Source organism: Lacerta agilis, chromosome 18, assembly GCF_009819535.1.
Source record: "Lacerta agilis isolate rLacAgi1 chromosome 18, rLacAgi1.pri, whole genome shotgun sequence".
NCBI lineage: Eukaryota > Metazoa > Chordata > Lepidosauria > Squamata > Lacertidae > Lacerta > Lacerta agilis.
Window position 1 is genome coordinate 2,877,287 of NC_046329.1, and position 27,989 is coordinate 2,905,275.

General features: G+C 49.6%; 1 protein-coding gene across 1 annotated transcript; it reads left to right on the plus strand.

Annotated features, from left to right (window-relative positions):
• The first annotated feature begins 826 nt into the window (after positions 1–826).
• USHBP1 (USH1 protein network component harmonin binding protein 1) lies at positions 827–27,437 on the plus strand. The gene is made up of 15 exons (XM_033136875.1): positions 827–1,005; positions 5,268–5,416; positions 6,513–6,634; positions 8,649–8,767; positions 10,061–10,312; positions 12,434–12,526; positions 14,059–14,207; positions 15,393–15,533; positions 16,354–16,457; positions 18,531–18,654; positions 20,144–20,408; positions 21,841–22,050; positions 24,739–24,860; positions 25,847–25,981; positions 27,208–27,437. The coding sequence occupies exons 1-15, from the start codon at positions 997–999 to the stop codon at positions 27,374–27,376; spliced, it is 2,163 nt and encodes a 720-aa protein (XP_032992766.1). The 5' UTR covers positions 827–996; the 3' UTR covers positions 27,377–27,437.
• Positions 27,438–27,989: the final 552 nt, after the last annotated feature.

Here is a 27,989-nt window from a genome sequence, read left to right on the forward strand (position 1 = left end):
GGAGGGGAGCTTATTGCAGCAGGAGAGGAAGACACCCGCCTGACCCATCTCTGTGTCTTGCCCCCCCTCCCCTACCTCCGAATCTGGACTGCTCTCTGCCACAGACTCCCCCCACTCACTAAGCCCTGTTACCTTTTCAGCTTCCAACACTCCCTCCCTTCTCCCTCTGACCACCCATGTTCATCCCTCCACCCCTCCCTGGGCTCTGAGAGCCAGTGTGCTGTAGTGGTTAAGAGCGGTAGACTCGTAATCTGGGGAACCGGGTTCGTGTCTCCGCTCCTCCACATGCAGCTGCTGGGTGTCCTTGGGCTGGTCACACTTCTCTGAAGTCTCTCAGCCCCACTCACCTCCCAGAGTGTTTGTTGTCGGGGAGGAAGGGAAAGGAGAATGTTAGCCGCTTGGAGACTCCTTCAGGTAGTGATAAAGCGGGATATCAAATCCAAACTCTTCTTCTTCTTCTTCTTCTTCTTCTTCTTCTTCTTCTTCTTCTTCTTCTTCTTCTTCTTCTTCTTCCTCCTCCTCCTCCTTGAGTGTTCCCCAGCTAGTTCCTCCCACCGTTCCTCTGCGTCCAATCTACCTGTGACCCGGCTCCAGATCGAGATGCCTGGAGGGTTACATTTGTCCCTTGAAGCTGAGATTCCTCACCCCAATCTAGGGAGACATGGAAATATACCGATGCCAATCAACAAAGCAGCCTTAGGTCCATTCATTGCCACGCGTTTACTCTGAGCAGGACTGAGTTGCGTGCCACCCCTGGTGGTTGTTGCTTTTCCAATCGCCGCCTGCCAGTTTGAAGCTGAAGCTGAAGCAGAGGAAGAGGTACTGCTGCTCCCTGCTCAACTCCTCCCTCTCACTGAGGACAGGAAACATGTCCAGGCTGTTTGGAGTTTTGAAACAGGAAAGGACGGCTGCCTGCCATCCCGGCTGGACCTGCAGAGAGCGGACTGTTTCTCTCTTGCCAACCTCCAGTTTAGCCAGAGGGCAGGAGAAGCTGGAATGGACAAGGTGAGTGCAGAAGGTTTTGTTTTTTTGGGATGGTGGGTGTCCTGAATCTTCTCAGCCCCTTCCTCCTGCCACCGCCACACTCAGGAACTTCCTCGGTCACTTCCCTTCCTGTTCAAGCAAGGAAAAGTGCAGGAACAATCCCAACTACTTGGGAGTAGACCCGCCAAAACAAACGGGGCCCTTGGTTTGCCACCATGTCCGCTCATTGCAACAGTCTGTCTCAAACCCTCCATGGGTCCCTATTTTCCAGGGACAACCCCGCATTTACAGAAGCCGCCCCGGTTTCAGCTTTGATCCCAGAATGTCCCACTTTTCCTTAGGATGTCCCTGTTTTCATTGGAGAAATGCTGGATGGCACAGAGTTATGCGACCACCAAGCCAGGGAGATAAGTCACTGGACAACCTTTACAAGACATCTGAAGGCAGCCCTGTATAGGGAAGTTTTTCAATGGTTTAATATTTTGTTTTATATATATATAAGGGAGCTGCCCGGAGCCGCTGGGGAAACCCAGTCAGATGGGCGGGGTTTAAATAATGAATTTGTTATTATTATTGAGTAGGGTGTCCCTATTTTCATCGGAGAAATGTAGGAGGGCCTGCCCTCGCTGGACCCCAGCTGCTCAGGCAACTGACGACAATCCATCCCTTTTTCTTTCTTTTTAATGCACCTAAATAGGAAGCGTTTCAAGGCAGGAAGCCTCGACCAGCAGGATGCAAGGCTCCCTTTCCTGTTTTCCACAGGAACAATGGACTTACTTGTCCCTACTAAATCTCTCTGGCGCATGAAAGCTCCTTGTTGTTGTTGTTCAGTCGTGTCCGCCTCTTCGTTACCCCATGGACCAGAGCACGCCAGGCACGCCTATCCTTCACTGCCTCCCGCAGTTTGGCCAAACTCATGTTAGTAGCTTCGAGAACACTGTCCAACCATCTCATCCTCTGTCGTCCCCTTCTCCTTGTGCCCTCCATCTTTCCCAACATCAGGGTTTTTTTTTTCCCAGGGAGTCTTCTTTTCTCATGAGGTGGCCAAAGTACTGGAGCCTCAACTTCAGGATCTGTCCTTCTAGTGAGCACTCAGGGCTGATTTCTTTGAGAATGGATAGGTTTGATCTTCTTGCAGTCCATGGGACTCTCAAGAGTCTCCTCCAGCACCATAATTCAAAAGCATCAATTCTACGGCGATCAGCCTTCTTTATGGTCCAGCTCTGACTTCCGTACATTACTACTGGGAAAACCATAGCTTTAACTATACAGACCTTTATCGGCAAGGTGATGTCTTTGCTTTTTAAGATGCTGTCTAGGTTTGTCATTGCTTTTCTCCCAAGAAGCAGGCGTCTTTTAATTTTGTGACTGCTGTCTCCATCTGCAGTGATCATGGAACCCAAGAACTAGCTCCTTAGCTCACCACAAAAGATCGCTGATCCCGACTAAGGTCAGCAATTGACCTCACGCCAGCTAGCGAAGGGTCAGTCCGTTGTGCTCCTCTCCCTGTTCTGGATCAAGCATTATTCAAAATAGCGGTTTGCTCTACACGCCAAGGAAGGTAACGGCACGACTAAATGCGGAACCGTAACCATGAATCGCACACGGGTTTAAAATCCAGTTAAAACCATGTGGTTTCATTCACTTGGCAAAGCGGACAGACTTGACCCAGGGACACCAGCTTTCCTAAGTCTCATGGGATCATAGAGTTGGAAGGGACCCTGTTTGGTCATCTAGTCCAACCCCCTGCAATGCAGGAATGTGCAGCTGTCCGGGGATCGAACCTGCAACCTTTGCATTCTCAGCACCACACACTAACCAGCTGAGCTATAATGGACATTTGCACACACACACACACCCCGTGGCTTTCCTTGCGTATTTATTTATCCTTATTCATATCCCATTTTCATATCCTCCAAGGGGGTTCAAGGTGGCCTCTGTGGTCGTCCTCCCCCTCCCCATTTAATCCCCCCCACAACCCTGCGAGGTAGGCTGAAAGAGGCTGTGACTGGCCACCCGGTCAAGGTGGAGTGGCAGGATTTGAACGCTGGTCTCCCACATCCTAGATCAGTGCTTCTCGAACTTTCTCTCTCTCTCTCTCTCGGCCAACTTTTCAGGATATAAATCTGCTTGCACCGCGCCGAATTTTTTACTCATAAGAAATACATTGGAAGGCAAAAAGAAACGACTCCCGGCCGTTTGCAATACAGAACACAACTACCTTATAATATGATCGCGGGACATTCAAGAAAGTATAAAGCAATGCAGCTGCAGAAAAACAGGAATCCTTTCCAAAATATAATTGTAAACGAGCCTCTTACATATGTGAAGCTCAGTGAGAGGCGTGAGCTTGCTTTTCCCGGGTAATCTCAATTATAGGGTCTATATTTGGGACAAGCAAAGTCTCATTTCCTCACCGATGCAAATAAGCCTTTCTCTCTCTTCTGATTTTTCAGATTTGTCACAGTTGAAAATCCCTGTTTTGGATTACAACTAGGTTTGTCCTCTGTGTCGCTTGTTGCTCTTGCTCTCAATTCAAAAAGATATCTATCCATATTCTGCAAATAATTAAAAATTGATTGATCGATTGATTGGTATTTTTTCCCCTCCAAAAATATTTCGAAGCGTTTAGCATCATACACAATTTTTTTTTTTAACACGGAAAGTTTCTTCTTGACTTCCCACCCATTCCTTTCCTGACGTTTGCTTTTTACTGTTCTTTCTATTAGCTGTTTTATAACACACTTACTGTATTTTTAATTGTCTAATCCCCGCTACCGAGAAATCTTTCAGTAATCTACTGCTTTTATTTCAAATCCTGCCAGTGACATCACGTATGGGTGATAATTTCATACTGGAGTGGTCGTCATTCTTCCTTAAACATTTTCATAGAATTGTAGGGTTGGAAAGGATCCCAGGGGTCATCTAGTCCAACCCCCTGCAATGCAGAAATCTCTGCTAACGCATCCGTGACAGAGGGCCACCCAACCTCTGCTTAAAAACCTCCAAGGAAGGAGAGCCCACTACCGTTCCACCATCAAACGGCTCTTGCATCAGAAAGTTCTTCCTGATGTTTAGTCGCAATCTCCTTTCTTGTAGCTTGAAGCCATGGGTTCGAGTCCTACTCTCCAGAGCAGGAGAAAAGAAACCTGTTCCCTTTTCCACATGACAGCCCTTCAGATGTTTGAAGATTATGTCCTTTGTCATTATGTCCTCTTAATTTGGCAGTTAATTTCGCCATTTCAGCATAGTCCATCAGTTTCACAAGCCATTCCTCCTTAGCTGGTAACCCTGAAACATTATTTTGGTACTGTACTATACTATACTACACTACACCGAAATGCTTAAATGTTTCTTTGATTGTCCTTGAATCTTCCCTCCAAACTTGCCATCCTCTCCTGCCACACTGGCAAGGTAAATTGGTACCCGGGGGCAAAAAAAATATTTGTCCCCCCCCCCAGGCATGGGATTGTCAGGTGGTACCCGGTGCGAAAAATTTCTTGTCCACCCCCACCATTGATTCCCCCCCTCCCCCGCAAAAATGGTTTTAGGTTATTTCATATTTTCTTACAAAGGAATAATAACAAGTAATAATAATTTATTTATTTATATCCCGCCCTCCCCGGCCGAAGTCGGGCTCAGGGTGGCTAACATCAGATACATAACATTGGTATAAAAACCAATCATTAAATTACCTCCTAAAAACACATCAAAATCAAATTAAAGTCTAATTAGATGGCTTTCCACAGGGTTAGGGTTGGGAACAGGAAGTGCTCCACTGAACTGAAATTTCAGCCTTCACGACATAGGGAAACAGCCAAGTGAACAGCTATTTTGGTGGAGGAGGGTCAAGCTATTAACCGATATGCATGAAATTTCATATATAGCTATATAATCCCTAGTATAGTAAAATAAGACCTTTGGAGCAGGCATTAAAAAATCAAAAAAAAATTTTTAAAAAAATTGTTCCTTGATAATTTGTCACCCCCTCCATTATGGAACCTGGGGCGGCCCGCCCCCCTCGCTATGCCCCTGCACACTGGGGGGCACCCTTTGAGAACTACTCTAACCACTATACCACGCTGCTTTGGTCAGGTCTCTCCTGACAAAGCTCTTGTAACGCTGCACTTAAATGGTAAGGATCTCCCCCATTATACGCACAAGCCTTTCTGGATAAGCGTGGTCTGCACCTGTTGAACTGCAGCCTGTCGCCGCCCCATCCCGCAACGGTGCTGACAATGTCCTTTCTGACTTCGCTCACATCCCTGCCTTCTGGGAGCCAGGGGGACGAGGACCCTGCAGGCGAGAGGTTTGGGGGCGATGCACCCGATGAAGGATCAATCCTCCGCTACGAAGAGCATATCACAGGGCTGTTGGTCACCATCACCCGTCTCCACGGCCGAATTGAGAGCCTGCAGCGGAGCAAGGCCAGGTATGTTCTCCCCACCACCACCACACACACATCAGGGTACAGGGGGGCAATAATTCTCTCTGACACAAAAGCCCCCTGCCTTAAAAGGATTCTGCGCTCTAGGCTATCCATGGCTAGGAATAGGAATAGGAATAATTTATTATTGGCCAAGTACATTTTCCAACCTACTTGGAATTTGTTTCGGCTACATTGCAATGTAAACATACAGACACTGTTCCTCTCACAATACAAAGAAGCAAAGAAACCCCACCCATATTTTACCTCCCCTTAAGCTATACAACTACGAATTTAACAATTTAATGGCACAAGGGAAAAAACTATTCTTGTGCCTGGCCGATTTTGTATATGAAGTCCTGTAGCGACGTCCAGATGGAAGTGAATCAAGCAGGTGATGACCGGGATGTAAAGGATCTGCTACAATTCTCTCTGCTCTCTTCCTTACTCGGGTAGCATAAATTGTCTCTATTTAAGGCAAGCTAACACCAATTACCCTTTCTGCAATTCTTACAGCTCGTTGGAGCCTTTTCTTGTCTCTCTTGGAGGCTGTACCGTACCAAGCTGTTATAGAATTACAGAGAACAGTTTCAATGATGCCTCTGTAGAATTGGATCAACACTTCCTGGGACAATTTAAATTTCCTTATTTGACGCAGGAAATACAGCCTCTGGTGGACCTTTTTAATAATACTATTGATATTGCTTGACCAATTTAAGTTATAAGAAATTATAGAGCCCAGGAACTTAAAGGACTCTACTACTACAACCATGTTACCAAGAATGGAAAGTGGTGGCAGAACGGAAGAGTGCCTTCTGAAATCAATTATGATTTTATAACCATAATGGCTATGCTCAGAGGCAGCAATGCTTCTGAATATCAGTTGTTGGGAATCTGTGGAACTCCCTGCCCCAGGAGGCAGCGATGACCGCTAACCCAGAATCATAGAATTGTAGAGTTGGAAGGGACCCCACGCGTCATCTGGTCCATGAAATGATGACATTAGACCATTTCTAGAATAGCAGGGGGATTGTAAGAGCAAGAACAGAGGGATTTTATTGATGTTTTGGTTGGATCTGGACTGAAACGCCCTTCCTTGCAGGGAGGACGACGACCTGTGCTCTGACCTGTGCTCTGAGTACACGGCAAGTCTCCCGCGATGCTCTCTGCCGTTCCCAAATCCAGCAGCAGCCCTGCCTCCTCCGGCAGCCCATCCTGAAAGAGGTAAGGATTTGCTGAGTCTGTGCAGGGATATGGCCTTTCCTCCAAAGACCGAAGCAGGTTTCTTGTCCTCCTCGTTCTTGAATGAAAAGTTGAACTGATGGTAGGAGATTGCAGTCAAACGTAACTGTGCTCGAGTGCTAGTTAGTGCATGAAGGGGTTAAGACCAGAAAGGTCTGTTCCTAGACGCAGCTTGGTCACGCCCCCTTACTTCCACAGGGAGGAAGTGAAGCTTCAACTTTTTCCTTTCCTCTTCTCGCCGAGGATGGATGTGTCTGAACTGGATGTGGGTCCGAAAAGGAGATGGCGTTGGTGCCAGGGGTATACCCCTTGGCAGGGCTGGCATTCTAGGGCTGAGGAGCCACCACTGAAAATGCCCTGACCTTTTCTCCATACATAATATACTCTGGCAACCTGCAGACTGTTCCTGGACCAGATGCATCCTAGTCACCCTTTTTGGGGACATGATCCCTTGGCTGCCAACTTTCTCGGAGGCGTAACAAGCCCAGGAGGTACCTGGTGCAATATTTTTTGTCACCCCTCCACATCGACAGCTCGGGGTAGGCTTGGGAGTCGCGGGTGGGTGCCGAATGTCCGCCCCCCTTCCTATGCCTCTGTGCCCCCACCACCATGACTCCCAAGTACCCCGAGCCGTCGGAGGAAGGGGGGAGCTATGCCGCTTTGCCAGGGTGCTGGCAAAGCTGCGCAGCTCGTCCTCTCGGGAGCCACGGCTCCTGTTTGTCCCCCCCTCTCCCCGGCTCACTGTAAAGCGGCAAAACGGGAGCCGCTTACAGCGAGGGAGGGAGGCTGGGAGGGCCCCCCCCCGAATCGCTGTAAGCGACTCCTGCTGCTGCCGGCGGCATCCCACTGCCATCCATATGGCGCTCCAGCGGCTCTGGTGGCAAACCGCTATGTACAGCGCATGTGCGGCGTCGCTATGCACAGCGCATGCGCGCAACACCGTGCATGCATTGCACGTAGTGGTTTGCTGCCCGCGCCGCCCGAGAGCCGTACGGATGGTGGCGGGATCCTCCGCTTGTGGCTGTAGCGGCGACGGAGGCATCTTATCGCCGTCTGAATGGCGCTCAGGTGGCATCGGCAGCAAACCACTATGTAGAGCGCCTGTGTGGCATCGCCATGTGCAGCACATGCGTGTGACACCGTGCATGCGTTGTATGTAGCGGTTTGCCGCCGGCGCCACTCAAACGCCTACGGACAGAGGTGGGATCCTCTGCTTGCGGCTGTGGCTGCAAATGGAGAGCCAGCGTGGTGTAGTGGTTAAGAGCGCTGAACTCGTAATCTGGTGAACCGGGTTCGCGTCTCCACTCCTCCACATGCAGCTGCTGGGTGACCTTGGGCTAGTCACACTTCTCTGAAGTCTCTCAGCCCCACTCACCCCACAGAGTGTTTGTTGTGGGGGAGGAAGGGAAAAGGAGAATGTTAGCCGCTTTGAGACTCCTGAAGGGGAGTGATAAAACGGGATATCAAATCCAAACTCTTCTTCTGTGGCCGCGCGATGGCTGCTCACGCCGTTGCGCCCGGGCCAGGGCAGCAGGGCAAGCACCCCGCAGTGTGCCTTCTTGTCCCGTCCCCCCCAGACATGGAACCCGGGGCACACCGCCCTACCCCCACCTTGTGACACCACTGATCTTTCTGTGCATTTGGAGGGTCTCCTTGGCTGGACCTACTCGCTGCTTTCCATTTTAAAGGTGCAGTAACTAAAAAAATTAATAATAATCTAACGGTGAGAGCTTTATGGAAGAAAGGATGCCTTTTTATCGGACGACTTAAAGAAATATTATAGCAGGAGCAGGATTTGAGCTTGGGCAGCAGAAGCGATTAGAGTATAATATTGTGGTTATGGTTTGATAGATAGAAGAGAGAAGGGGGAGAAAACAGGGTGGGAATCCGATAAAAACAAGAGAAAATACGGAATCGCGTCCTGGCTGCATATGTTAAAAATGTTAAAACTTAGTAAAATATAATTGGAAAAAGAATACTCCCGCATCTTTTCCAGGCGACCTCTTCCTCGATGTCCACAAGGCCGTCACGTCCCTGGAGAACACTGTCTTGGCCCACCGGTGCCGCCTCCCGAGCGCCAGCGCCGAGCTGGAAGGATGCACGGAGCCCATGGAGGTTGGCAAAGCCACATTCCTTCTCCTCCTGGGGGCAGGGGCCATTTTCCAGCCTGAGGGGTCCACATTCTCTTTCAGGGCCGGGGCGGGAGGGCATCGCCAAAGGGCAGCACCTGTTTGGTGTCCCTGAAAGGGTTGAAAGGTTATTAGAATTCTTAAATTGTGGTGCCCAGAACTGGACACAGTATTCCAGGTGTGGTCTAACCAAGGTAGAACAGAGTGGGAACTATGACTTCCCTTGATCTGGACACTAGACTTCTGTCGATGCAGCCTAGAATAGCGTTTGCTTTTTATTTTTGCTGCCGCAATCACCCTGTTGACTCATGTTAAGCTTGCGGTCCACCAAGCAGGTGTGGAGGAAGGGGGTCCGGTGGGTTGCCCCAGGTGTCACTGCTCAGGGGGGTGAACAGGGGCGTAGCAAGGGGGGCGGGGGTGGCCCGCCCCGGTTTCCAGGGGAGGGGGGGTGACACTTTGGCCACCCCCCCTACCCCACCCTGCCGGCCCTGAACGGGGGCATGTCGCCTTTCCCCCCTTCCAGCGGCTATTTTTCGGCGCGAGGGGCAGGCCAGCGAGGAGGGGGCGTCACACTTGTCGCTGGCATGACACCCCCTCCTCGCTGGCCCGCCCCTCGCACAGAAAAAAGCCACTGGAAGGGGGAAAGGGGGAGGCAAATCAGGGGCTTGAACGCGCCTGCTCTGTTTCCCTTTCCCCCCCTCCCAGTGGTTTTTTTCGGCGGGGGGTGGGCCAGCAAGGAGGGGGCGTCATGCCAGGGACAAGCGTGACGCCCCCTCCTTGCTGGCCTGCCCCTCGCACAGAAAAAAAGCCGCAGAAAGGGGGAAAAGGGGAAGCTTCCCCCTTTCAGCGGCATCCACGTATGGAAACCAAGCCTGATGAGGAACGGTTGAGGGAATTGGGGACGTTTAGCCCGGAAAGGGGGAGACTCGGAGGAGATATGTGAGCCATCTTCAAATATCTCAAGGGCTGCCAAATGGAGGAGGGAACAAGCTAGTTTTCTCCTGCTCCGGACGGTAGGACTCGAACCCATGTGACAAAGAAAGGAGATTCCGACCAAACATATGGAAAAACTTTCTGACGGCAAGAGCTTTTCTACCGTGGAAAGGAGGCGGTGGATTCTCGTACCTTTTAGAGGTTTTTAAACAGAGGTTGGATGGTCATCTGTCTGGGATGCTTTAGCTGAGATTCCTGCATTGCAGGGGGCTGGACTGGATGACCCCCAGGGACCCCTTCTAGCTCTACGGTTCTGTGATTCTATACATGCATTCTAATTTCCCAGGGCCTGGAAGAAATCCTGCAGAGATTCCAAGGAGGCAAGAAAGATCCCTGGCCCCGGCCGGACCCGGAAGCCCAGACTTCCGTAGCAGGGTTCCTGGCAGACGGGATGAGCATCTACGAGAGGGAAATCGCGCTGTACGAAGAGAGGAACGCCTCGCTCCGCGAAGAGCTGGAAGGCAAGGACGGCGAACTCGAAAGATCAAAAGCTGCCCTCTGCACTTACCAGGAAGAGAGGGATAAGCTACAGAGGAAGGTGCGCTCCAGCCTTAAAAGTTCGTTCCTCCGCATTCCCACATCTGTTCGAGAATTCTGTTTTATTTTTATACTTGCTGTGATGTTAGTGTTTTTTTTTTTTTTTTTGCTTTTTAAAATTCTCCTGACCCCGAGAGTATTCTGGAAGCTCCTGTTTTCATTCTTCCCTGTCCCTTTAGAGCAGGGGTCAGCAACCTTTTTCAGCCTTGGGCCGGTCCACTGTCCCCCAGACCATGTGGTGGGCCGGACTTTTTTTTTGGGGGGGGGGAATGAACTAATTCCTATGCTCCACAAATAACCCAGAGATGCATTTTAGATAAAAGAACACATTCTACTCATGTAAAAACACCAGGCATGCGAAGCTGCGACGGCCATTTTAGGAGAGGGCAATGGCGACCTTAAAGAGCATTCTCCCCCACCCCAGTCCCAAAATTTCCCAGTCCCAAAATCACGCACCCCAGCGAAACAATCCCCTCAGAGCTGGTCTTACTCAGTGCGACCTCTCAAGCATGCCTCCTGCTCTGTGTTTTTTTTTTTTCCCTCGGAGCATGCGAAGCTGCGGTGGCCATTTTAGGTGAGGGCACAGGCATTGTTGCTCTGGCCAGGTCTGATGATGTCGACGGGCCATCTGCCTTTCTATTGGATGCTGTTGGAGTCTTCATTCCTTTTGCTGGTGAGGTATAATGGGCGCGCCATTTTTTTTTTGCCTTTATTCTATATTTTAGGCATGACAGGTGTGGGTTTTTAATTTTTTTTTATTATGCCAGATCCTTCCTTGATGGTCATGTTAAGTTTTGTACTAATTTGATGCGCTTTGGTCCAGCAGTTACGGAGAACATCGGTGTCCGCCACACACACAATGAGAACATTTTTATATATATAGATAGCAAGTTGATTTCGACTTCACCGCCTATTTCCCTTGACATTTTGACTTCCCACCTTTGAAGTTGACCTGTTAAAATCTGTGGAGCGCCCTCCCGTTCAGTTGTCAAGGAGATAAAGAACTGCACAACTTTTAGAAGACACCTGAAGGCAGCCCCGTATAGGGAAGTTTTTAATGTTTGATGTTTTATTATGTTTTCATATGTGCTGGAAGCCGCCCAGAGTAGCTGGGGAAAGCCAGCCGGATGGGCAGGGTATTAATAATGACAACAACAACAACAACAACAACAGCAACAGCAACAACCATGATGTTTTTATTCCCACCCATTTCCTACTGCATTATATAGCATGCATTTTACCTATTACATATTTCCTCTGCTACAATTATTTTTATCCTTTCCCACCCGCTGCCCCGCCCTTCAATAAAGAGTTCATCACATTGATCTCTTACTCTCACACAGTCCATCAATTTTAAGCGCCATTCTTCCTGGGCTGAGATTCCTCCTCCTTTTCATTTCTGCACATATACAGGTGAAACTCGAAAAATTAGAATATCGTGGAAAAGTCCATTTATGTAAGCAATTGTTTTCATTAGCTACTGGAGTTGAATATATGAGATAGACTCGTGACACTCAAAGCGAGATATGTGTCAAGCCTTTGTTATAATTGTGGTGATTATGGCGTACAACTGATGAAAACCCCAAAGTTGAAATTGCGAATTTGGGGTTCTCATCAGCTGTACGCCATAATCATCACAATTATAACAAAAAAGGTTGGACATATCTCGCTTTGCATGTCATGAGTCTATCTCATCTATTAGTTTCACATTTTAAGTTGAATTATTGAAAGAAATGAACCTTTCCACGATATTCTAATTTTTCGAGTTTCACCTGTAGTATTCTGTCTGCTGTGGCTGCATAGGCAAATAATTTAGTCATCGTTTCTGGGACAACCGTCCCTATTACACCTCGGAGAAAAGCTTCAGGTTTTTTTTGGGGGGGGGGAATTACCAGTCTTAACATTTTCTTCATCTCATTATGTATCCTTTCCCAAAACCCCTTGTATTCCGTTGTGTTTTTTTTTAAGTTCTCGCAAAAACTGTACCATCAAGTTAACCACCTCCCCGTCTCTTTAGCCTCTCCAAATGCCTTGCGATGCCGCAGAGCAATGCGAGGTGTTGTGGCGGCTCAGTTAAGGCAGCGATGTGCATGGTGAGTGTTTGTCTTGCGTTTCCCTCTAGGTCAAAGATCTCCAAGGGGCCCTCTCCGAGATGGAAGCACATCCATACGGAGCCACCAGCCCGGTCAGGGAGAAAGAGTCCTTGGGATTCCAGGTGAGTTTATTGGCATCCAGGAATGGCATATATTGATGATCACCAACTCGGGTGGCTTGAAAGAGAGCCTTCCTCGCTAGACTCTGCGCCACTGCAGGGACTCAAGTGGCACTGTGGTCAAAACCTCTGAGCCTCTTGGGCTTGCCGATTGGAAGGTCGGCGGTTTGAATCCCCGCGACGGAGTGAGCTCCCATTGCTCCGTCCCAGCTCCTGCCAACCTAGCATAGAATCATAGAATCAGGGTTTCCCCCAAGCAATCAGAGACTATGCCTGCCTGCAGCCAACCTCTCCTCCGCCCTTTTCATGCCTCTCCTGGTTCTGGGAGACCAGCGGGGAGGGGAGCTATTTGCAACAGGAGGTGGAGACATAGAATCATAGAATCACAGAGTTGGAAGAGACGACACGGGTCATCCAGTCCAACCCCCTGCCAAGCAATAAAAACCATCAAAGCATTCCTGACAGATGGCTGTCAAGCCTCCGCTTAAAGACGTCCAAAGAAGGAGACTCCACCACACTCCTTGGTAGCAAATTCCACTGTCAAACAGCTCTCACTGTCAGGAAGTTCTTCCTAAGGTTTAGGTGGAATCTTCTTTCTTGTAGTTTGAATCCATTGCCCCGTGTCCGCTTCTCTGGAGCAGCAGAAAACAACCTTTCACCCTCCTCTATATGACATCCTTTTATATATTTGAACATGGCTATCATATCACCCCTTAACCTTCTCTTCTCCAGGCTAAACATACCCAGCTCCCTAAGCCATTCCTCATAAGGCATCGTTTCCAGGCCTTTGACCATATTGGTTGCCTTCCTCTGGACACGTTCCAGCTTGTCAGTATCCTTCTTGAACTGTGGTGCCCAGCAGTTCGAAAGCACGCCAGTGCAAGTAGACAAATAGATACCACTGTGGCAGGAAGGTAAACGGCGTTTCCACACGCTCTGGTTTCCGTCACGGTGCCCCGTTGCGCCGGAAGCGGTTTAGTCCTGCTGGCCACATGACCCAGAAAGCTGTCTGTGGACAAACGCCGGCTCCCTCGGCCTGAAAGCGAGATGAGCGCCGCAACCCCATAGTCGCCTTTGAATGGGCTTAACCGTCCAGAGGTCCTTTGCCTTACGCCACTGCTCTCTCACGACACTAGAAGTTGCGGGCAACCGAAAAGATTTAGGCGGGCAGAAGAAAGGACTGGGAAATATAGTTTGCTCAGGGTGCGTTGTCAGGAAAAGTCCGACCCCCTCAGAGAAATGCAGTTTCCAGAGTGGTTTAACTACCAGTATCTCTTTCCCAGGGGAAATCGGTGAATTGTAGCTCTCTTGGCTCAATAGGGGTGTCCTAAGAACGTTCAGCAGCCTGAACAAACTACAGTTCCCAAGGTTCTTTGGGGAAGCCATCACTGGTTAAAGCAGTGTGATGATACTTTACAGATCAAGGGCAAACAGATTGTAGATCCTTCCCTTCCCTTCCTGCTGTACATATTTACTCTGTCTTTTTGAATATATATCACAAAGGTGACTCTGCCTCAAGCCATCTTGCTTTGCAGGACCCACTCGTGGCAGCCCAAAACTTTGCCTGCTGTTTCCGAGGCGCCCCCAGTGCCCACCCCGTCTGCTGCTTGCACCCCGCGCAAGGCCCACCCCCTATGGAGACCCCCACGAAAGGCATGGAAGATCAAAGGCAGGAGCTGCATGGGTAAGGATGCCCCAACTATTCTCTCTCGCTTTCTTTTTAAAATAATTTTATATATATATAGCAAGTCAGACTTGCCAGTTCTACGTTTTGTGTCAGCTTCAGCTGACGCAATATTTGGTACCGTCTCTTCGCGCCATTTTTGTGCATATAATATTTGCATTAAAGAAATCAATTTACCTGTTTCTATTGGGGACACCTGTACCAGTTGTCCCTACCAAAAAGCCTTCTGGTCTTTCGGGGAGAGTTACCGCGGCTTAAAAGACAACCTTCCTTGCTAGACTCTGCACCACTGCTGGGACTCGAGTGGCGCTGAGGTAAAAACCACATAGCCTAGGGCTTGCCGATCGGAAGGTCGGCGGTTGGAATCCCCGCAATGACGGGGTGAGCTCCCATTGTTTGGTCCCAGCTCCTGCCAACCTAGCAGTTCGAAAGCACATCAAAGTGCAAGCAGATAAATAGGTACTGCTCCGGCAGGAAGGTAAATGGCATTTCTGTGCGCTGCTCTGGTTCGCCAGAAGCGGCTTAGTCATGCTGGCCACATGATCCAGAAGATGTACGCCGGCTCCCTCGGCCAGCAAAGCGAGATGAGCGCCACAACCCCAGAGTTGTCCACGACTGGACCTAATGGTCAGGGATCCCTTTACCTTTACCTTTTACCTTAAATACCTTAAAAATAAAATACAACAAAATCTCGTTATAAATCACCTCCCCAAAGTCCTTCACCACGTCCACCACATGTGGTAAAATGAGCTGACTTTCCCCTTATTTCCTCTTGAACCAGCAAAGTTCAGCCTCCTTCAGGTGAGATCAAGCTGGTTGAAGCACCCTGAGTAGACGCTACTTTCCCAGAATCGCAGGCTTGTAGAGCTGGAGGGGAAAACGAGGGTCATCCAGTCCAACCCCCTGCAATGCAGGAATCTCCACACAGAACCATAGCGTTGGCCACAGAGCCTGCTCCCTCCTTTTGGGGCGAGAAGGACTTCCCCCCGTTTGTTTTGACTCATATTGCTTTTTCTGCAAAACCCTGAAACGTCCGCCCCTCCAAGGATGCAAATTCCCCCACCTTTTTCAAAGTGGCCTCTGTTTGGCTCGATGACCACTGGCACTCAGCGCCCGAGTTTGCTAATAGCGGGAGTTGCGGGGAGAGCAGAATTGCGATGAGTGTCTCCCCCCCCCCCCATCCAGATTCACCGAGAAGCTCCAAGGCCTCAACCAGCTTCTCTCGGCGACGCTGCAGGAGTCAAAGGGAGACATGGAGGGCATCAGTTTGCTGCTGGGGCAACGGGAGTCTGAGGAGACTGCCCTGCGATTGGCTGTCCGGTACAGGTGAGCAGGGGCGTTGGCTACGGAGCAGCATGCGCTTTTCAGAACGGCTCGCGAAATCGTTATTTCGTAATAATTTCTGCGCCTGTTGCGGAGTGGTTGGAGGCAAGGGAATGGTGGGAGGCACCGGCTAAGAGAACCCCAAAGGAAAGAAAGCTCAGAGCCCGGGGAGGGGTGGCGAGTCGATGGTGAGTGGTCAGAGGGAGAAGATTGGGAAGACGAGGTGTCAGAAGCTGAATAGGCGGGGAGAATCTGCGGCAGAGAGCAGTCCAGAATCAGAGGCAGAATTTGAAGGAGGGGAGGAGGAGTTCTTCGTGAATTCGTCCAATCCTCTTTTCTTGGCAAGCAGGTGGCCGCCATTGAAGAGGAGGCAGAGATGAGTCAGGCTGGTGAAGATGCCAGGGAGTCTTCCCCTCCTGCTGCAATAAGCTCCCCTCCCCGCTAGTCTCCCAGAACCAGTAGAGGCATGAAAAGAGCAGAGGAGAGGTTGGCTCCACGCAGGCACAGTCTCCAATTGCTTGGGAAAACCCCCGGAAAGCAGGGAACTTAGACGGATGTGGGGAGGTGGGGACTTTCAGCAGCTGATCCATGGGGCAAGGCTTTCCGAGAAAAAACCTCCTGAGTAGACCTTGTTTCCTCTAATAAAGGGCTAACTTCAGTTTATTGCTGGAGCGCTCCTGACAGTGCCGCTGTCAAGGAAGACCCAGAAAAGATATAGAACCAAGAAAAGACCAAATAACGGAATTTTCCAAGTTGCTTGGGTGCTTTGCAAGTTAAAGCAAGGACCTTTAACCCGGCTCTTTGCCTTTCCTGGATTTCTTAGCGAACGCTGCCTGGAGGCCTACGAGGTGCTGTTATCCTTGACACCAACAAAACTGCACCCTGAAACAGAGGCAGGAGGAGAGGAGGGAAGCCTGTGCCACGCTGGTGAGTCACTGGGGAGGTTTTTGATGCTCTCTTTCAAAAGTTTACAAACTTAATACACAATACTATTTTCCAATTACAGTAATACTCATTTATCATTTGACTTCCCCTCTCCCCTCTCCATGGTTTCCCCATATTTTCTAATATTGCCGCATCTTAAAATTATGCTATGCCCTATCCTTTCCGCTTGTTCCCAGATATTTTTTTCCTGCTGTTCTTCATTCAAATCCTACTTGCATTTTTACACGTGTACAATAAACTCTTCAGATACTCTACAAAAGGGTTCTGTTGTTGTTGTTCAGTCGTTCATGTCCGACTCTTTGTGACCCCCTGGACCAGAGCACGCCAGGCACGCCTATCCTCCACTGCCTTCCACAGTTTGGCCAAACTCATGCCAGTCGCTTTGAGAACACTGTCCAACCATCTCATTCTCTGTCGTCCCCTTCTCCTTGTGCCCTCCATCTTTCCCAAAATCAGGGTATTTTCCAGGGAGTCTTCTCTTCTCATGAGGTAGCCAAAGTATTGGAGCCTCGGCGATCAGTCTTCTTCAGTCTGAAGAAAGAAGACAAAAGGGTTCCAGTCCTTCTTAAAAACTGTCTCTTCTGGACCTCAAATTTTCATGGTTAAATTTGCCAATTTGGCATACTCCGTCAATTTTAATGGCCTCTCTTTTGTTGGTAGCACCTCATATCGCCTCATTTCTGCAGACCCTCCAAGGGTCCCTTATTTTCCAGGGACACCCCTGATTTAGAGAAGCCGTCCCGGTTTCTGATTTGATCCCGGAATGTCCCACTCTTCCTTAGAATGTTCCTGTATTCATTGGGAAAATGTTGGAGGGAATGGAGTTATCCGGCCCCTGAGCCGCCTGAAGGCAATCCTGGATAGGGAAGTTTAAATTTATTTATTTTTTGTGTTTTATTATGTTTTTATATATGTTGGAGGCTGCCCGGAGTGGCTGGGGCAACCCAGTCAGATGAGTGGGGTATAAATAGTAAAATTATCATTATGGAATGGGATGTCCCTATTTTCATCGGAGAAATGTTGGCGGGTATGTTTGTGCGCATATAGCACCCTGTTTTCAATGTCCTCACCTTATCTGCACATGCATCCATTGCGTGTTGACAGAAGAGGTACCACACCACTGTAAGCTGTCATGCCTCCCCCCCCCAAAGTCCTGGGAACTGTAGTGAGTTAAGGGCGCAGAGGGTTGTTAGGAGAACCCCCTTACCCTCCCCTCACAGAGCTAAGTTCCCAGCGCTCCCTGCAAACAGGGATTGACGGTTAAACTGCCATGCAGACAGGGGCGTAGCAAGGGGGGGCGGGACGCCCCGGGTTCCATAATGGAGGGGGTGACAAGTTATCAAGGAACAATTACTGCCCTACTAGGGCGGTTCATAAGTAAACTTTTTTAAAATGCCTGCTCCAAATGCCTGCTTATCTTACTATACTAGGGATTATATGGCAATATGTGAAATTTCATGCACATCGGTTAATATCTTGACCCTCCTCCACCAAAATAGCTGTTCACTTGGCTGTTTTCCTACGTCGTGAAGGCTGAAATTTCAGTTCAGTGGAGCACTTACTGTTCCCAACCCTAACCCTGTGGAAAGCCATCTAATTAGACTTTAATTTGATTTTGAGATGTTTTTAGGAGGTAATTTAATGATTGTTTGATTTTTATACCAATGTTATGTACCTGATGTTAGCCACCCTGAGCCCGACTTCGGCCGGGGAGGGCAGGATATAAAGAAAAGTTTATTATTATGAAATATGAAATAACGTAAAACCATTTTTGCAGGGGGGGGGGAATCAATGGGGGGTGAACAAGAAATTTTCCGCACTGGGTACCACCTGACCTTCCTGTGCCTCTGGGGGGGGGGGGGTGACAAAATTTTTTTTTGCTCCCGGGTACCAATTTACCTTGCTACGCCCCTGCTTGCAGAACAATGAGGGCTGGAAACTTATGCAAGCCAAGGCAACTTCCTGTGTCCAGAAACATCTGCTTCCCAACAAAATTTTGGAGGGCAGCTGTCGGCGTAAAACGCTTAACCCTCTTTCCGCCCCTCCCTATCGCAGGGCGGTTATCGGAGGTGAAATCGGCAGTGTTGGGCGAAGCCTATCGGTCTCTGCGACGTTGCGGCAAGGACGTTTCTGGGGGGCCTGGCCTCAGCTGCTGGGAGCAGAGGTGTGGAAGAGGGAGGTAAGATAATCAGCCTTGCAGAACCTGCATGGGATGGTGAGGAAGGAGATTGTGCTGTGAGGCAAATCATTATTATTTTTTAAATTTGATGAAACTTGGTCCTCCTCCTTATCCATACATAAGAGAAATAGATAACAAATTTCCCCCATAAATTTCCAGGCCCTTGATCATCTTGGACGCCCTTCTGTGCACACGCTTCCAGTCTGTCAACACCCTTCTTAAATTGTGCTGCCCAGAACTGGACACCGTATTCAAGATGTGGTCTGACCGAGGCAGAACAGAGTGGGACTATTACTTCCCTTGGGACGCGGGTGGTGCTGTAGGTTAAACCACAGAGCCTAGGGCTTGCCGATCAAAAGGTCGGCGGTTCGAATCCCCGCGACGGGGTGAGCTCCCGTTGCTCGGTCCCAGCTCCTGCCCACCTAGCAGTTCGAAAGCACATCAAAGTGCAAGTAGATAAATAGGCACCGCTCCGGCGGGAAGGTAAACGGCGTTTCCGTGCGCTGCTCTGGTTCGCCAGAAGCGGTTTAGTCATGCTGGCCACATGACCCGGAAGCTGTACGCCGGATCCCTCAGCCGATAAAGCGAGATGAGTGCCGCAACCCCAGAGTCGTCCACGACTGGACCTAACGGTCAGGGGTCCATTTATCTTTACCTTTAAGACTTCCCTTGATCTAGACACTCGACTTCTGTGGATGCTGCCTAGACTAGCATTAGCTTTTTATTTTTGCTTGTGCATCACCCTGTTGACTCATGTTAAGCTTGCATTCCTCCAAGTCCCCTAGATCCCTTTCACATGTACTGCTAGTAAGCCAGCTGCGATTTGTGAAGCTGGTCCTTCCTGCCTAAGAGTCTGGAAACCATACCTGATGAGGAATGGTTGAGGGAATTGGGGATGTTTAGCCTGGAAAGGGGGAGACTCAGAGGAGATATGTGAGCCATCTTCAAATTTCTCAGGGGCTGCCAGATGGAGGAGGGAACAAGCTTGTTTTCTCCTGCTCCGGAGAGTAAGACTCGAACCCATGGCTTCAAGTTGCAAGAAAGGAAATTCCGGTTCAACATCAGGAATAGCTTTTTGACAGTAAGAGCTGTCTGACAGTGGAATAGTTTGCCTTGGAAGGCTATGGATTCTCCTTCTTCCTTTAAGCAGAGGTTGGATTGCCACCTGTCCGGGATGCTTTAGCTGAGATTCCTGAATTGCAGGGGGTTGGATTGGATGACCCCCAGGGGCCCCTTCCAACTCTACAATTCTATCATTCTAAGTGCAGAACTTGACATTTGTTCCTGGCTGAAATTCATTTTGTTAGCTTGCACGCAGTTCTCCAATCGGTGGAAGTCATCTTGAATTCCGACTCTGTCTTCTGTGGCACTGAGATTCCTGGGCTCAATCTGTAATTGTCCGGGGCTGGTGAGAGTTATAGTTTGAAACATCTATAGAGGGCGCCAGGTCGCGGGAGCCTGATTTCCACCTCACCCGCTTCCCATTCAGGCTCTCGGAGCTGTACCGTTCGGAAGAGGGCGACAGGAAGGTGTTGCGGGGGTACATCCGCCGCCTGAGAGAGGAGCAATCCTCCTTGAAGCTTCCACCCTGCCGGCCACCTCCCGGGCCCGACTCTGCCGCAGCCAGAATCAGCTCCCGGATCGGGACCAAGGTGGCCGAGGTCCAGAAAGCCTCGCAGGACACGCTTCCCTCCGAGGCAGCTCAACCCAGGATGGAGAAGACACGTTTGCTGCAGGAATTGCAGGAGGCGAGGGTGAGCGATGGGAGATCGGATCCTTCCCTGCAAAGTAGTCCACAATAAGTTTCCAGTCCTTAGTGATTTTTTTTCTCCCATTAACCCACCCTTGTCTCAGCCGATTCTGATAATTTTCTCAGCCTTTCCCCCGCAGCAGGTGGGGCTGATTCTCTCCTCCTGTCCTGAAGCCCTGGCCTCCCTGGCGGCAAGTGAGTAAGGTCCAGCCCCCAATCCGGCGCCAAGCCACGTGTCCAAAGTCCAAACCGAAGCAGATCCTGGAGCATTCAAGACAAGATCCATCAACGTGGGGGCCACTGAGCAGACGCAGCCCCTCCACTCTTCTCCCTTTTGTACAGGCCTAGGCAAACTCGGCCCTCCAGATGTTTTGCGACTACAATTCCCATCATCCCTGACCGCTGGTCCTGTTAGCTAGGGATGATGGGAGTTGTAGTCCCAAAACATCTGGCATGTACTTTGCATGCCAATTCAAGCGCCTGGGCTTGACGAGGCAGATGCATTGCAGGGGGTTGGACTGGATGACCCTCGGGGGGTCCCTTCCAATTCCCCAGCTCTGTTACTCTATGGCCCTCACCTCTCCTGAGCCCCCTCCAGCTGAGGAATCGCACCCCTCCTCCCAGAGCCTAGCGAGCCTCAGCCTCCTGGAGCTTCAGAGCATGCTGTGTTCGGGGAGACTGGGGTCCCTCTGGTGATGGGCCCTGCTGCTCTGGCTTGTGTGCACCCACCCACTACACCCTTGCCTCCCTCCAGCACCCTGTGAGCACCTCCTCCCCCATCCCCTGCTGCCCCATTGGGTCCCGGTCCGGCCACACCCCTCGCCGGTCGTCCTGCCAGTTCACGACACCTCCCTGTTCTGCAGTGCTGTCAAGTATCCCATTTAATACGGGATTCTCCCTTATTTCAAGCAGTTTCCCGCTGCTCTCCCTTATTTTTTATTTCCCTTAAATTTCCCGTTTTTAATGGAAGCTGCTCCTCCCCTGCTGGCCAGGGACTGGGTGGGAAGACCTCGCCTACTTGGAGAGAAAAGCCTCAGCCCTCAAAGCAAGTGGGAGCCGTTTCCTGTGCTTACAGGGGGGTGTATTCCTCCCCCTGCATCAGCCCCTGTCCGTTGCCGCCGAGCCCCTCAGCCGGCCAATAGGGTTAGCTGGCGGGCGGAGCCTGGCTGCCTTTGAGCAGCTGCTGCTTCCTGTCCTGTTTTGATGGGATCAGACAAGAAGACGATGGGGCTCCATCCCGCGGATCACATGGCTGCCCTCCTCTTTGCTCCGCTCAGCTCTGAGCCTGAGCCCGCTTGGAGTTTACATTGCTGCTCCGCCCACTTTTGCTTCTGGCTCCGCCCACCACTGACATGTGTCTGTCCCCGGGAGAGGTGAGACTGCTGATCCCTTATTTTCAAATCCGAAACTTGACAGCTATGCTGTTCTGATCTCAGGAGGCCTTGGGCGACCTCAACACCCGCTTGCACCTGACGGAGAAGGAGAAGCGGAGGCTGGCGTTGCAGATGTATGCTTTTCGGGCTCAGGAAGCTGCCTGCCTGCTGATGGCCCGGATCCTGGAAGGGGAGCGCGATGAGCTTCGCGGGCAGCAAACTGCGTCGACAGGAAGCAGCAGCAGCAGCAGCAGTGGAGAGGACTCCTTGGAGGTAAGGCTCACAACTGATCAGTTGTTGTTGTTCAGTCGTTCAGTCGTGTCCGACTCTTCGTGACCCCATGGTCCAGAGCACGCCAGGCACGCCTATACTTCACTGCCTCTCGCAGTTTGGCCAAACTCATGCCAGTCGCTTCAAGAACACTGTCCCACCATCTCGTCCTCTGTCGTCCCCTTCTCCTTGCGCCCTCCATCTTTCCCAACATCAGGATCTTTTCTAGGGAGTCTTCTCTTCTCATGAGGTGGCCAAAGTCTTGGAGCCTCAGCTTCAGGATCAGTCCTTCCAGTGAGCACTCAGGGCTGATTTCCTTGAGAATGGATAGGTTTGATCTTCTTGCAGTCCATGGGACTCTCAAGAGTCTCCTCCAGCACCATAATTCTAAAGCATCCATTCTTCGGCGATCAGCCTTCTTGATGGTCCAGCTCTCACTTCCGTACATTACTACTGGGAAAACCATAGCTTTAACTATATGGACCTTTGTCGGCAAGGTGATGTCTCTGCTTTTTAAGATGCTGTCTAGGTTTGTCATTGCTTTCCTCCCAAGAAGCAGGCGTCTTCTAATTTCGTGACTGCTGTCACCATCTGCAGTGATCATGGAACCCAAGAAAGTGAAATCTCTCACTGCCTCCATTTCTTCCCCTTTTATTTGCCAGGAAGTGATGGGACCCGTGGCCATGATCTTAGTTTTTGTGATGTTGAGCTTCAGACCATATTTTGCGCTCTCCTCTTTCACCCTTATTAAAAGGTTCTTTAATTCCTCTTCACTTTCTGCCATCAAGGTTGTGTCATCAGCATATCTGAGGTTGTTGATATTTTTCCCGGCAATCTTAATTCCGGTTTGGGATTCATCTAGCCCAACTGATCAGTAGATTGTGCTTATTCCCCCCCACCCCCAATTTGGCAAAAATAAGCATTCCCGGAAAGGTAAAGAGAGATCTTTTTATACGCTGTGAGGGGGAGTGACAAAGTTCTGTCAAGGTCAGAATGGATTCAAAAAGCTGGTTGAATATGCGGAACTAGATAGCATGTCAGGGGAAAAAACGAATCGAAGCAGATATTTATTTCAAAATGGGAAGTCTTTAAAATCTATTCGAAGAATAACAATGGTAGTTTAAGGTCAGTTGCAGCGTTGGAATAATTTCAGTAGCAGTCTCAAGTATGATGTGAAATCTAAGATAGATCGAAGATGATTAAACTCTAACAAAACTTGCTATGTTAAGGCAGTGAACAAATAATGAGACGGGAAGTCTGGTCGATAGAAAAAGACCATTTTTATTTCAAGGTTTGGAGATTACTAGCTGATGTTTCACCTTATTTTTGCTTTGTGATGATGATGAATATTTGTTCTCTTTTTCTGTATGGAGTATTGAAGTGAATGATAACAACAACAACAACAACAACAAAAATTGTGCTTATTTTTCCCCAGTGAGGGAACTTGGTGTATCTGGTAGAATCTTAGAGTTGGAAGGGACCCCAGGGGTCATCTAGTCCAACCCCCTGCAATGCAGGAATCTCCGCTAAAGCCATCCAGTTCCAAGCTCTGCCTAGAAACCTCCAGAGCCTGGCTGCTGGATCAGGCCAAAGTGTGCCTGCCTTAATCCGGCATCCTGTGCTCACAGTGGCTGAATACCCCTAAGGACTTAAGAATCTAGGTAGACTGCCTCTGCAGCTGGAGGCTCCGTAAGAACACAGGAAGAGCTTGGTTGCCAGAGCAGGCCAAAGGGGCCCCTATCGTACAGCCCCACATCCTGTTCTCATAGCTGACAACCAGGCACCCCTACATAGCTGTCAACCTTCACATTTTTTTTTTGCGGGAAATTCCCCTATCAGTAGACTATAGTACTGATAGGGGAATTTTCTTAAGATTTAGTGTCAGGAGTATAACGTATTCCTGGACACCGCAGAGTTAGACGCAGACTTTTCTGGAAGCTTCTGGCTGTTGTGTAATTGACTGGACAGCACAACGCAGGAACTCAGCAACTCACTGGATAACTATATACAGTATTTATTGATTGAAGCAACTAGTATCCATAAGTTACTATTTACAGACTTTACAAAAATAAAAGAAACAAAACATAAAATCCTTCCTCTCTGTCTCTCTCTTTCTACACTGACCACGTTCTCTACACCAACCATACACTAACCACACAGCTCTCACACAGAGCTCGGTCTTTAGGAACTCATCGACCAATCACAGGTCATTGCTAAGGGTCTGAGAGAGAGCAGATCTGGGCTTTCTGCCAACTACTTAATTGCTTGGAGATAGACAGCTGAAATTCTACACGTAGGCAACTCTGAAATCTCTAACAAATTTCCTGCAAAAAAAGGGAAGGTTGACAGCTATGCACCCCTATTATGGGAAACCTGTAAGCGAGATCCGAGTGCGAGAGCCCGTCACCCCTTCTGTGGTTTCCAGCAACTGAGATTCAGAGGCTTTGCTGCCTCCAATCTGCGGAGGCAGAGCAGAGCCATCCTGGCTGGCAGTCATCGATACAGCCTGACTCTCCTCTCTGAATTGGGTCTGACCCTCTTCTAGAGCCATCTCGGTCGGTGGCCATCACTGCCTCCAGTGGCAGGGAGTTCCGGAGTCTAAAGTCAGGTGCAGGGGCTCGGGGCTGTGGAAGCGGCAAGCTGCAAGCGGGCGCTCCTTTTCATTCATGGTTCCTCTCTGTGGCGGTGCAGGACTTTGCCCCCATCTGCACTTCCCAGAGGAATGCTCCCCGGCCGTCTGAGGATGCTGGCGTAGAACAATCCGGCGAGGATGCCAAGAGGGAGGCGTCGAAGTTTCTTGACACTCTGACGCAGTGAGTGCGATTCAGCTCACCTTTTGCGTTTCTCCGGTTTTGGGGTCCACGAAGCGCTTATTCCTATGTGGTCGACGTGCCAAGCAGCTAAAGGCTTTTTTTGGGGGAAAGGAATGCTTAAAAGGACGTTCCCTAAAAAATAAAATAAAAAAGACCAGAAGCATTCCTTTTAGGAATCATTGAGTCAGGTGTACCAAAGAATCAAAATAATTTATTTTTGTATGCAACTATTGGCGACCGAATCTTACAGGCTCGGAAATCAGCGAGTCTAACCAGTAGAATCAAGAGGAAACAGTGTTCAAGGAGGATTGTGATTAATAATGTGTGAACAAATGTATAATAATAAATGTATTTTAGGCAAAAAGGTGCCTGGTCCTCTGTGAGGATACCCCGGCTGTCTTGGTGAAATGTTTTTTTTTGGGGGGGGAGCCCCTCTGCCCAAATTGCCCAGCCTCACTCATCATCAATAGAATTGTAAAATTGGAAGAGACGACGAGGTCCAACCCCCTGAAATGCAAGAATCGTTTTCCCAATGCGGGACTCGAACCCACAACCCTGAGATTAAGAGTCTCACACTCTGCTAACTGAGCTATCCCAGTTATTATTAGAACCATCGAATCATAGACTTGGAAGGGACCCCAAGGGTCTAACCTGCTGCAATGCAGGAATCTCAGCTAAAGCATCGATAATAGTAGTATTATTGTTAATTAAATTTGCGTACTGCCCTTCATCTGTAGATCTCAGGGCAGTTTGCAGCATAACAATAGGAGAGAGGAAAACACCAAATACGTAACGAAAACAAGAACGAAGCATACCAATCACTCCCCTTCCAACTGAGTGCCAACCCACTGAAATCTATGGGTCTACTCTGAGCCAGGCATAATGGGTTTACAACCCCAGATTCTCCTGCTATTACGGGCATCAATCTCCCGACAGCCTGCTCCGGTTGCAGAGAGGTACAAAATTCCCTGTATGTTCTCCTCTAGTGTAAACGGCAGGATTGTGGAGCTCAAAGACCGAATCAGCTCCCTCCTGGCTGAGCTGGAAGAGAGAAGCCAGGACAGCAGAACCCAGGAGGCTCAGCAGATGGAGCTCACGAGGGACTTTTTCAAAGCACACAGGTAAGTTTGGGATGGGCGGGGGTCCCCTCTCCCCGAAAAGGACTCTGAGAGACCCCTGGCACCCCCTTATCTGGTCCGAGCTAGCCAACGGCTGCTCTGAAATCCTTACAGAAGCCCTCTATTCAGAATCACTGAGGACTCGAATCTTGCTTTGTCTGAAAGGGAAAGACCCAGGGGTGTAGCAAGGTAAATTGGTACCCGGGGGCAAAAAGTTTTTTGTCAACCCCCCCCCCCCCCGAGGCATGGGAAGGTCAGGTGGTACCCGGTGCGGAAAATTTCTTGTCAACCCCCCCATTGATCCCCCCCCCGCCGCAAAAATGGTTTTACCTTATTTCATATTTTCTAACAAAGGAATAATAACAAGTAATAATAATAAAAAACTTTTATTTATATCCCACCCTCCCTGGCCGAAGTCAGGCTCAGGGTGGCTAACATCAGATACATAACATTGGTATAAAATCAAACAATAATTAAATTATCTCCTAAAGACATCTCAAAATCAAATTAAAGTCTAATTAGATGGCTTTCCACAGGGTTAGGTTTGGGAACAGTAAGTGCTCCACTGAACTGAAATTTCAGCCTTTATGACATAGGAAAACAGCCAAGTGAACAGCTATTTTGGTGGAGGAGGGTCAAGATATTAACCGATATGCATGAAATTTCATATATAGCTATATAATCCCTAGTATAGTATGATAAGACCTTCGGAGCAGGCATTAAATTTTTTTTTTAAAAATAATCAAATATATTTTTTTCAAAACATTTTTTCCCCAAAAAAATTGTTCCTTGGTAGTTTGTCACCCCCTCCATTATGGAACCCGGGGCGGACCGCCCCCCGCCCCCCCTTGTTACGCCCCTGGAAAGACCTGCTTTGAATGCAGGAGGTCAATCTTTGGCGGAGATGTCCCCCTGCTCGAAACCCTGGAGAGCCACTGCCAGCCAGAGTGGGCAAAACTGAGCTATAGAGACCCAAAGGTCCAGCTCAGTAGAAGGCAGTTTCCTTTGCTCCTTATTCAGAGGACTAGAAACCGGCTTGCTTGCTTTCTTTCGCTGGGAGAGGCTGCAGCTTAGCTGCAGGACACCTGCTTTGCCTGTAGAAGGTCCCAGGTGGGGACTCCCTCCCCGAGACCCCAGAGAGCTCGTGCTGCCAGCCAGTGCAGGCCGTGCTGAGCTAAACCCCACCCCATCCGACTCGACTGTTTTCTCCTTTCCCCCTTCCTCTCCAGCGCCCTCGTCCTCGCCTACCAGAACGGCCGCAAGAAGCAGGAAGCCCAGCTGCACCAACTGGAGACGCAGATCGGCCTGATGGGTCAGAGGCAGGCTGGGCAGTTGCAGTCGCTGGTGCGAACCCTCCGCAGGTTGGAGGGCAGGGCGGGGAGCCCAGCCTCCACTTAGCACAAGCCTTGCCCAGGAAGGAAGGGCAGGGGGCTCCCTGTCCTGTTGGGAGAGGAGGGGGGAAGGGCATCTAAACACGTCCCTATTTTCATTGGAGAAATGTTGGAGGGTCTGGAGTTATGCGACTCCCGAGCCAAGGAGATAAGTCACTAAACGACCTTGAGAAGACATCTGAGCCCTGGATAGGGAAGTTTTTAAGGTTTAAAGTTCTGTTCTGTTTTTACATTTCTGTTGGAAGCCAACCAGAGAGGTTGGGGTAACCCAGATGGGCAGGCTATAAATAACATTATTATTATTATTATTATTATTTTATTTATTATGGAGTAAAAGGTAAAGGGAACCCTGACCGTTAGGTCCAGTCGCAGACGACTCTGGGGTCGCGGCGCTCATCTCGCTTTACTGGCCGAGGGAGCCGGCGTACAGCTTCCGGGTCATGTGGCCAGCATGGCTAAGCCACTTCTGGTGAACCAGAGTAGCGCATGGAAACGCCGTTTACCTTCCCGCTGGAGCGATACCTATTTATCTACTTGCACTTTGACGTGCTTTCGAACTGCTAGGTGGGCAGGAGCAGGGACCGAGCAACGGGAGCTCACCCCGTCGCTGCGGGGATTCG

Coding starts and splice junctions, on each gene's coding strand:
- USHBP1 (XM_033136875.1), top strand. Junction 8,768..10,060: donor GATGCACGGAGCCCATGGAG/GTTGGCAAAGCC, acceptor CTAATTTCCCAG/GGCCTGGAAGAAATCCTGCA. Junction 22,051..24,738: donor GTGGAGAGGACTCCTTGGAG/GTAAGGCTCACA, acceptor GTGGCGGTGCAG/GACTTTGCCCCCATCTGCAC.